General features: G+C 42.6%; 1 protein-coding gene across 1 annotated transcript; it reads right to left on the reverse strand.

Annotated features, from left to right (window-relative positions):
• Positions 1-2,752: 2,752 nt before the first annotated feature.
• Positions 2,753-5,491, reverse strand: LOC140889907 (uncharacterized). The gene has a single exon (XM_073297650.1). It carries the CDS (start codon positions 5,489-5,491, stop codon positions 2,753-2,755), a length of 2,739 nt encoding a protein of 912 aa, XP_073153751.1.
• Positions 5,492-11,237: the final 5,746 nt, after the last annotated feature.

The raw sequence follows: 11,237 nt of genomic DNA on the forward strand, positions 1-11,237 counted from the left end.
CTTCGGCGGAACAGCTCCACCTTTACAACCAAAACCCAACTGTGAAGTATTTCGAGGGCACCAACCGGGTTATATCCGTAAGTTGAATTCTCCTAGTCTTGAACGTGTCATGTTTTCTATTTCTAACACGTCTGCTTTCAGGGATTGCATATGCTGGTGGACAGCTATGAAGATGCAACCAAATTTGGTCGGGTTGAGACTGATCGGGCACACGTAGAGGCTGAGAAATCTCGGGCTGCCGCGGAGTTGATCAAAAAGCTGGAACAAGACTTGATGATGGCTCAACAAAGTCATGATCAAGTGGCGTCTAGCCTCCGTTCAGCCCTGGAGGCGGCCGAGCAAAATCTTCACTCTGCTCAGCTGGATCGTGCCCGCTCTGAAGCTGATCTAGGGCAGGCTCGAGATGCTCTAGCCACCACTACGGGTGAGTTGAGGGCGGCAGAAAACCGGGCTGCAGAGGCTCAAGTGGAGGCGGCTAGCGCCAGGGATAAAGCGGAGAAAGCAGTGTCAGCTCTGGAAACTCGCCTGAAGTCAGAGGAAGAGCTCAAAGCAACCTTCCTATCTTCTGCTGAGTTTCAAGAGGCAGTGGTGGACAGATCGTACACCTTTTTCCAGGTCGGATTTTACAAATGCCGAGATCAATTCGAGGAAGCTGGCTTATGGTCTGCTGACAAGAGAGATTTTCCCGACTTGGATAAGGCCATCGACTCCCTCCCCGCCACCCAAGGAACTGAAAATGCGAGGGCTGCCCCGAGTCAGACAACTGCCGATGCCGGGCCCTCTAATAGCCCCGCCCTTTGAATTATTATTTGTAATTGGGCCGCAAGAGCCCCTCCTCTTATATTCTGTTGTCAATGGAACTCCTCTATTCTTTGTCATTCATTATGTAATGCCTGATATATATAAATAAAAGAGTAGGTAATGCCAAGGGCTTATATATGCCTTGGGCTTACGATGGGTGCCGGGGGCTGGAACCTCCCGGGCTTATATAATGCCAAGGGCTTATATATGCCTTGGGCTTATGATGGATGTTGGGGCCTGGAACCTCCCGGGCTTATATAATGTCAAGGGCTTATATATGCCTTGGGCTTATGATGGGTGCCGGGGCTGGAAACTCCCGGGCTTATATAATGCCAAGGGCTTATATATGCCTTGGGCTTATGATGGATGACGGGGCCTGGAACCTCCCGGGCTTATATAATGCCAAGGGCTTATATATGCCTTGGGCTTATGATGGGTGCCGGGGCTGGAACCTCCCGGGCTTATATAATGCCAAGGGCTTATATATGCCTTGGGCTTATGATGGATGCCGGGGCCTGGAACCTCCCGGGCTTATATAATGCCAAGGGCTTATATATGCCTTGGGCTTATGATGGATGCCGGGGCCTGGAACCTCCCGGGTTTATATAATGCCAAGGGCTTATATATGCCTTGGGCTTACGATGGGTGCCGGGGCCTGGAACCTCCCGGGCTTATATATGCCTTGGGCTTATGATGGATGCCGGGGTCTGGAACCTCCCGGGCTTATATAATGCCAAGGGCTTATATATTCCTTGGGCTTATGATGGATGACGGGGCCTGGAACCTCCCGGGCTTATATAATGCCAAGCCTTCTTTCATGATAAATCTTCTTCATTAATAAAACATTAAATACAAAGCATTACACAAAATACTTCTTCAAATGTAAAGCATTCCACGGTCGCTTGAGGGGGCGTCCCTGGCCATCTTGTAGGTACCAAGTATTGGCACCGACTTTTCTGATCAGCTTATATGGTCCCTCCCATCGGGCATCTAGCTTCCCTACTTCCCCTGCTGGATTAACTCTTTTCAACACAAATTCTCCCTCTTGGAATTCTCGAGGCCGGACCTTCTGATTATAGGCTCTCATCACCCGAGCTCTGTAGATCTCCATTCTACGAGCCGCCTTTTCTCTTCGCTCTTCAATGAGATCCAATTCTTGTGCCCGGGCTCCTTCGTCTGTGTCCTCATATGCTTTAATCCGAGCTGAAGGCTGTCCAATCTCTACAGGCAAAATAGCCTCCGACCCATATACCAGGCTAAAAGGTGATTCTTGTGTTGCAGTGTGTGGAGTGGTGCGATAGGCCCATAACACACTCGGGATCTCTTCAACCCAATCTTTCCCCATTCCATGTAATCGCGCCTGTAAAGACCGAACAATAGTACGATTGGTTACCTCTGTTTGGCCATTGTCTTGAGGATAAGCGACCGAGGTGAAAACCTGCTTGATGCCCATCTCAGCACACCAGTCTGCCAATTTTTGGCCCTGAAATTGCCTGCCATTATCCGAGACCAGCTTTCTTGGTAGCCCAAATCGACATACTATACTTTTCCATAAAAACTTCATCACCTCGGCCTCTGTAATTTTCGCCAAAGGCTCTGCCTCCACCCATTTGGAAAAATAATCCACAGCTACCAACAAAAACTTCTTCTGTGCCCGGGCTAGTGGAAAAGGGCCCACTATGTCCAGACCCCATTGATCAAAGGGGCAGGATGCCCATATCGGAGTCAAGTTGCTTGCCGGGCTATGTTGTATAATTCCGAACCTCTGACATCCTTCACAAGACCGGGAAATCTTATATGCGTCTGCCTGCATAGTTGGCCACCAATATCCTGACAGCAACACCCTTCGGACCAGACTCATAGACCCTCCATGGTTTCCACAATATCCCTCGTGCACTTCCCGCAAGACATATTCGGTTTCTCCTTCCTCCAAACATTTGAGCAAAGGGCCCTAGTAGGAACGCCTATACAGGCTTCCTCCCAAGATAGCAAACCTGGCTGCCTGTCTTCGTATGATCCGGGCTCTTCCTTTGTCCTCCGGGAGGCTCCCCTGAGTTAGGTACTTCACAATCGGAGCTTTCCATGTGTTTACTTGGAGGACCGGTTCCCCGGCTTCTATGGCAGCCACCATTTCCCTTTGCAGAAGGGATTCGCGACAATCACCTTCCCCTGCGGCCGCTTTCTTAGCCAAGGCGTCTGCTTCCATATTTCTTTCCCGGGGTATCTGCTCTATACTCCAAGTGTCGAAACTGGCCCCGAGCTTTTCAATCATCTTACAATATTTTATCAATTTCTCCTCTCGAGTACAGAAGGCTTTGTTTACTTGTTGAACAACCAACTGAGAGTCAGAATAAATTATGATATGACTTACCCCGACATCCCGGGCTCGTTGCATCCCCGCTATCACAGCCTCATATTCAGCTTCGTTGTTGGAGGCCTGGAAGTCTAGCTTCACGGCTATCTCAATCTTCTCCTGGGCCGGTGAGATCAGGATGATCCCCACACCACTGCCTCCAGCACCACTTTCTCCATCTACAAAAACCCTCCACACTTCTTCTCGGCCAAAAACGGCCACCTCTGTCAAAACATCTGACAAAGCCTGGGCTTTGATGGCCTTACGTGGCTGGTACTCAATATCATATTCTCCTAATTCCACCGACCATTTCACGAGTCTTCCCGAGGCATCTGGATGAGTCATAATACGCCCCAGGAGGCTATTATTAAGAACAGTTACCGGGTGAGACAAGAAATAAGGTCTCAATTTCCGGGCCATTATTACTAGAGCCAAGGCCATCTTCTCAATTTCCGTATATCTAATTTCCGCCCCCTTCAAAGCATGGCTGACGTAGTACACAGGCCTCTGATCTCCCTTTTCCTCTTTTATCAAGACAGTGCTGACCGCCTTTTCTGTAGTGGATAGATATATCCACAATTGTTCCCCTGGTTCCGGCTTAACCAAGATAGGCAAGCTAGCCAGATGCTCCTTCAACTCCTGAAAGGCCTGCTCGCATTGCTCAGTCCAGCCGAACCTCTGGGCTTTTCGCAACACTTGAAAAAAATGATAGCTGCGATGAGCTGATCGAGCTATAAACCGGGCCAGGGCTGTAATCCGGCCGGTTAATCGCTGTACCTCTTTAATAGATGTTGGTGAAGGCATTTCCCGCAACAGCTTCACTTTTTCAGGGTTGACTTCTATCCCCCGTTCAGTGACCATGAACCCCAGAAACTTGCCACTTTTCACCCCAAACATACACTTAGCCGGGTTCAATTTGATCCCATATCGCCAAACTGTCGCAAAAGTTTCCTCCAAGTCGGGTAAGAAACTATCCCGGGTCCTGGACTTCACCAATATATCATCCACATATACCTCCACATTTCGGCCCACCTGTTCCCGGAACACTCTGTCCATCATCCGCTGATACGTAGCTCCTGCATTCTTCAAACCAAATGGCATCACTACGTAGCATAAAGTACCTCCCGAGGTAACAAAGCTGACTTTGTCTTGATCTTCCAGGGCTAAAGGAATTTGATGATAGCCCTGGTATGCATCCATGAAGCTCAGCAACTCACACCCAGATGTAGAGTCCACCAACTGGTCAATTCGGGGCAGAGGGTAACAATCTTTGGGACAAGCTTTATTTAAATCCCGGAAATCCACACACATTCTCCATTTCCCCGTGGCCTTTGGTACGAGCACTACGTTGGACAACCAAGTAGGAAATTGTATTTCCTTAATGTGCCCGGCCCGCAGTAGCTCTTGAACCTGCTCCGCTATCACCTTATCCTTCTCGGCCCCAAAATGCCTCTTCTTTTGTATAACAGGTCGGGAACCTGGGCTGATGTTTAATTTGTGTTCCGTCACCCGGGATGAAACTCCCACCAAATCACCCTGAGCCCAGGCGAACACATCTTTATTCTGGATGAGGCAGCCTCTCAATGCTTCCATCAACCATGCATCTACATCCCTAGCTATCTTAACAGACTTCCCTGTTTGCCTGGGTTCCATCTCTACCTCTTCATACTCGCTTTTAGATTCCTCCACCGAACAGACTTCTCTTCCCCCCAAGGCTCCTACCTTTCCGTTCTGTTTTGCCCTCTTGTAGTATATCTTCACTGTCTCAGCATAGCATTTTCGGGAGGAATGCTGATCTCCTCGAACTTCTCCGACTTTATCTCCTACTGGGAACTTGATCTTTTGATGGTAAGCTGAGGCTACGGCTTTGAAAGAGTTCATAGCCGGTCTACCCAAGATGACATTATAGGAAGAAGGTGCTTCCACTAATGTGAATCTTGTCATGACCGTCCTCTTCTCATCTCCTGATCCCAAGGTGATAGGCAGCAACATTTCCCCTTGGGGTTGGACAGTGTGCCCGGCAAAACCATATAAGGCGGTTTTTATCGGGCTCAACTCATAGCCCTGCAAATCCATCTGCTCGAATGCTTCTTGAAAAAGGACATTCACTGAGCTTCCCGAGTCAACGAACACCCTTCGAACATCATAATTGGCGATCCGAGCTTGTATAAGCAAGGCGTCATTATGGGGTAAGTTTACTCCCTCCAGGTCTCGGGGTCCAAATGTAATGATTGGCCCCGCCCCCTGCCTTCCTTCCTCCACCCCTAAGCTTTCCCTCCGACTCCAGGCCTTCCTAGCCCGGTTGGAATCTCCATCCGTAGATCCTCCTGATATCATGTTAATGATACCTTTGGCCGGCCCATCTCCCGATGTTTTGTCTTTTTTTGCATGATCCATTTCTTGTTTTCCTTTTTCCCGAGAGGTGGTGGCATCCCGGGGAGGAATCGACGCCTGTGACCCCCGAAACCAAGGCACGCTTCGAGGCTTTTTTGGGACCGGCCTACCATCTCTAGCATAAGGCAGTTGGTGTCTTTGCTGCAGAGTTCGACACTCACTGGTGTCATGAGTGCACTCTTGATAAGTGCACAGTACTTCCAGAGCTTCTCCTTAGAAACAGGGGTCTGCGTGTCGACCCTTTCTTCACACATATGAACAGCCTTATCTCGGGTTCCTCGGTACGGAGCATACCGGGACAATCGCCCCATGGGATCATGGTTGTCCCTACTTCTCCCTTGTTCCCGGCCTCCCTCACGCCGGGCCACTTCCTTTTTCTGCCTCTGAGCTTCCTCCATGTTAATGTATTTTTCAGCCCGAGCCAGCAAATCTTCGAAGGTCCGGGGTGCTTTTTTCACCAGCGATTTGAAAAACTCCCCCTCCCGAAGACCTTGAGTGAAAGCCGTGATCTTGGTCTCCTGGGCACAAGTCGGGACCTCCAAAGCAATTTTGTTAAACCTTTTGATGTAGGTTCGTAAAGACTCCTCTCCTGACTGCTTTGCTTCAAAAAGGCTATAGGCAGTTTTCCTATACCTCTTGCTACTGCCAAAGTGCTGCAAAAACACTTGCTTGAACTTGGCAAATGATTGAACACTCCGGGGCTCCAACTTCTCAAACCATCTTTGGGCAGAATCCACCAAAGTGGTTAGGAAGACTTTGCATTTGATCTTATCTCCATAGCAATGTAGCATGGCTACATTTTCAAACCGAGCCAGGTGCTCCTCTGGGTCTGTGCTCCCATCGTATTCCCGGATTTTAGCCGACTTATAATTTAGTGGCAAGGGTTCCTCTATCACCTCCTGTGAAAAAGGGCAACCCGGAATTTTGATGGGGCAAACCATTTGGGAACCCCCCTCCTCCAACTTCTGTACCTTTCTCCTGAGCTCATGCAACTTATCTTCCATGGACGGCTGTATTGAATGCATCCAAGAGCTTTCTTCTTCTTCTCCTTCTTGAACCTGGGCAATAGGGTTTGGATTACCCTGATTTCCTTCTTCCTCCACCGTTATGTCCTTTGATTGTGGTTGTTTTGCAGCTATCAACGACTTCCGTACCACATCTTGGACAAATGATTCTAACTGCTCCAAGGGAATGGTAATATTCCGTCCTGGCTGATGGTCTCCAGGTAATGTTTGATCATGAGAAGCCATATCTACGTCTATAGAACAAGCTTCCCACAGACGGCGCCAATGATGATGTTCAATAAAACCAGGGCCCGGGCTATCAGGGTAGTGTTGTGGGCCTGATGTGGAAACCGGGCTAATGAAGGTGATATATGGACTGCCCTTCCTTAATCGAGATGAACTGCACACCAAAGAAGGGGATAAAAAGCAAGTTAGTGGGACGCAGGAGGAAGTTCCGGCGGGGCCACTCCGATGCTTAAGTTAGACTTAGAAATAGAGTGGGCTTTTTAGGAAAAATGAATATAGTGCTTTTGAACTTTAAGTGAACATACCTCTACCAATATCCGTGACCCGATATTTAAAGGCCTTGGAGTGAGAGTGTCACCCCGCAATTCCAGGGTAGTGGCCACGATCTGGATCGTGGGTTTGGTAGTTGCCCATGTTTGCTTGTCACGTACGATGAACCCGGAAAGCTAGGGTTGGTGATAATCGTGGGGATGATGCCCCTAAAACACGGGCCTTAAATAAGTCTTGCAAAACTGGTTTTCCGGGCTCCTGAGGCTACTGGGCTACCTTAATACAGCCCTACCAGTCTGGGTCATTCGTGTACCGGGCCCCCTGGCTTACCGGGACATCACTACTCATCCCAAAAATAGTCGGGCTAGAGTCTTAATCGCTGTCCCGACTTACGGTTTCGCCACCCTTGCTTTAATACAACCCTGTAATCCCTGACTGTTTATGCCCATGTTTCCCAGGGCATATGCGGCTCTGCTCCCCTGTCTTGCCGGGACATCAGAATATATATCTATATATTAATTGGTCAGATCAGACTTCTTTTACCTTGGAAAATCATATTTTTTTAAAAAAAAACACTAAGATAGAACTTCCAATTTTGTTGTCTCTCCAATTCGCTTTTAAAGACTTTCTACCACCAATAAAATTTCAAAATGAAATATCAAAAAATAGTACTCCCTCCGTCCCATATATAATGTCTTCTTTGGATTTTCACACAGATTAAGAAAAATTTATTGGGAAATCAAATTTTATATAAAATTCCTATTTTATCCTTATTTAATGTATTAAAAAATGATTGCACAATTTTCAAGGTGTAGTTAATATGGGTATGTTAGGAAATGAGTATAAAAAAATATTACTAATTATGGTATATGACTATATATTTGGAACAAATAAAAAAGAAAACATGGACATTATAATTGGGACGGAGGGAATAAATAAGAAATGGACAGTTGAGAAATAGTCAAGGGTCATGAGAGAGATGAAGGGCCGGGCCGCCGGGGAAGTAATTGTAAGTGCGTTTTCTGCCACAAACCAAATAATTACCTATTTATTGTGTGTGTATTTGTGTGTCTAATTTTGATATTCTAGTAACTTTTTGGTTGGCATTTTACGAGCGTCGCAAAATGTTTATTTGAACATCGTTGAAACATAATGTAGCATGTATTTAGAGACCCAAATATGTGTATATATGAGAGGACGACTGTTTTTAGAAAGTTTTTGATGGGCAGGTTATGATTATCGCAAGATGTTCATATGAACATCGTTGAAACATTTAATCCAGCACGTTTTTTGAGATACAGATAGGTGTATGAAAAGACGACTAAGACGGTGTTTGTCGACTAAAATTATTACAATAGCTTATAAGATCATAGCATTTAAAAGTTGTTTTAAAAGCTTATCAGTTCTGTCAGGACTATTTTTAAAAATAATTTATTAGAGTGTTTGGATAAACTTATTTTAAACAAATTAAAGATGTTGACATGTTTCGTATTATATAATCTTTTTATTGTTAAAATTGCAAAAAATGTTATAATGTTATGAAGGTAATTTAATGTAAATAGTTATATATATATATATATATATATATCTATATATATATACAAAAATACTTTTACAATAAGCCAATATTAAAAAAAATTAATCTTCAATTTATAATTTTTTTTTAAAAATAATATTTATTATTTAATGGGTGAAGAACATGGTGAGAATTTATGAAAATATGAAAGGATGTTTGAAGAAATAAAATATTAAAAAAATATCTTTTTTAAAAAATTAAGGTGAATATTTTTTTAAAAATAACTTTATTTTAACAGCTTATTAGTTGTTTGGAAAAAATTATACAAAACAAATTTTAGTAGTTTATAAGCTCCAAAAGGCTTATAAGATCAATCGAGCATAATTTTGAGTAATATTACACAAAATATTCATGGAAACATCTTACTAAGTCCACGAGATGTCCAACAACAAATGACTAGAAGATCATAAACACACACACACAAACATATATATATATATATATATATATATATATATAATCTAATCTTCTTTAGTTATTCTTGGTAATACATATTTTTAGATTCAAGATGAAAAAATCCAAGGACCAATTTTATTTTCAAAAATCCTAAATTTCCAAAAATGGTTCAGTTTAGTTTGCGAAGAATGAACTTTAGGGTCTATGAAGTAAGAGTGGACCTTACTTAGTCCTGTATCTATTAAAACTTTATTAAATTGGTACCATCCTTACCTTATGGGGTTTAGGCAATTAATGCTCGATACCTATAGAAGCTTTAGCACATTATGTCGTATTTGAGGTACAAGATACAGGGTTCTTTCTAGTCTTTACCATTGCCCCTGAACTTAGGTTTGAAAGAGTGAGGGAAATTGACACTATTTTAGAGCTATAATATCTCGTTCTTGAAATGTCAAAAATGACCAAGCACCGAGAGATTTTATCAAGTTCGGTTTTCAAACCGAACGGAAGAAACTCAAAATAATTCTTCTAAAAATTGATTAAACATTTTAAAAATCGTTTGAAAAGAATTCAAGTTAAAATGATACAAACAATTTGGTTAAAGGATTTTATCAAACACTTTGTAAGCAAGATTTTGATATTTTATCAAACACATAAAATGCTTCAACAATAAAATCTAAAACAACAACATGATGCAAATGCAATAAATAAAAAATCGCAAATTTATTTTTGGATGTTTGTAGATAAAACTCCTACGTCACCTCTTCTTACCCTTGGAAGGATCCACTAGAAGACTTTTATTTATATATCTCTTTGTAAAAACTCAATCCAATCTAGGACTTACCCACTGCCTAAACAAAAACTCCTAGAGCACTTGATTGTATGCATCAACCTCACCATCCGCATAATATTTAACTTCTCTTATGCCCATACTATAAACACAATATTTAATGTCCTTGTGTGAAGATTCTCTCAACTAATCTTTGATGCTCATCTCTTGTATACGTGTGAGGATTTAATATCTTTACAGTGTATTTATCTCTTAAATATATCCTCACACATTTTTGTCTTACTCTCATTCTAGCTAATTTATTCAGGTATGCTGCTCATGCTTTTGATCTACATCAAAATCTCTTTTTTGATCTTCAAGATGTTGTTTTTATGTCATCCGGGAATGATATTACTACTTCTGGTATTGAAATGATCATATTTGAGTTGCCGTAAATTTTCTAAAATTGAGCTGATTTTGCTGTTCATCGGACTGGTTTGACCTATCTGCTCTGATATTGCTCGAACTTATCTGGTCTATAGTTGAGCTGGTCCAATTCAAGCTTGTCTGGTCTGGTCTGGTCCAGATTCTGTTCACTTGATTATAACTCTTGATTCACTAATTTTTGTGCAAAATTATGAACATAAAAATTGTAGTCCTTTGTCTTGGATTTTCATAGAATCAAGGATCCCCCAATTTCGAATATCTAAGAGAAAGATATTCTCTAAAATATCAGCTGCGCCATAAATTCTTCTCGGCAGAATTTCACTGCAAAACTAGAGAATTAAATGCAATTTATCAGCTCCTTATGTTCCGATTCAGACTTTCAATTGTGGATATTTTTGTAGATAATTGTCTTAGCTTTTTAACTCATACTGAATCGTTTGATTTAGATAATCGAGCTGGAATATATGACCAAAATACCAGATATGGTCATGTTTGATCTAGTTGCTACATCAATTGCATCCAGCTTAATATTGCGACCACCATTTCGCCTGGATAACATCCAAATAACTGATCTGGTCTGAAATATGACTTGTAGATATTTAAATAGGCTTTCCAACCGATTTGAGTTTTGGTAATTTGGATTACTGAGTTATGAGATATGTTTGAAACAATCAACTGTGCCAGAAGCCAAAACGGTTGGAAATTCCATCTTGAATAAATTCAAGTTCCAGCCTCTCAAAACTTCCAAATTGATCTACCAACTAAAAACATGATTAAATATGTTAGAAACACAAAAATAAGTTTTGTTGTCATCAAAATCAAGATTGGTTGCATTTTAAAACTAAAAAATCTTCCATTTTTTGATGATCACAAAACTTGGATAAAAATATGAACAATGAAACTCAAGAAATGCAAAGAATAAAAATAATATTTTTATGCAACATATTTTTCTCCCTTTTTGTAAAATTAAAAAATGTTCAA

This window comes from Henckelia pumila, chromosome 3 (genome assembly GCF_033568475.1).
Source record: "Henckelia pumila isolate YLH828 chromosome 3, ASM3356847v2, whole genome shotgun sequence".
NCBI classification, from domain to species: domain Eukaryota; kingdom Viridiplantae; phylum Streptophyta; class Magnoliopsida; order Lamiales; family Gesneriaceae; genus Henckelia; species Henckelia pumila.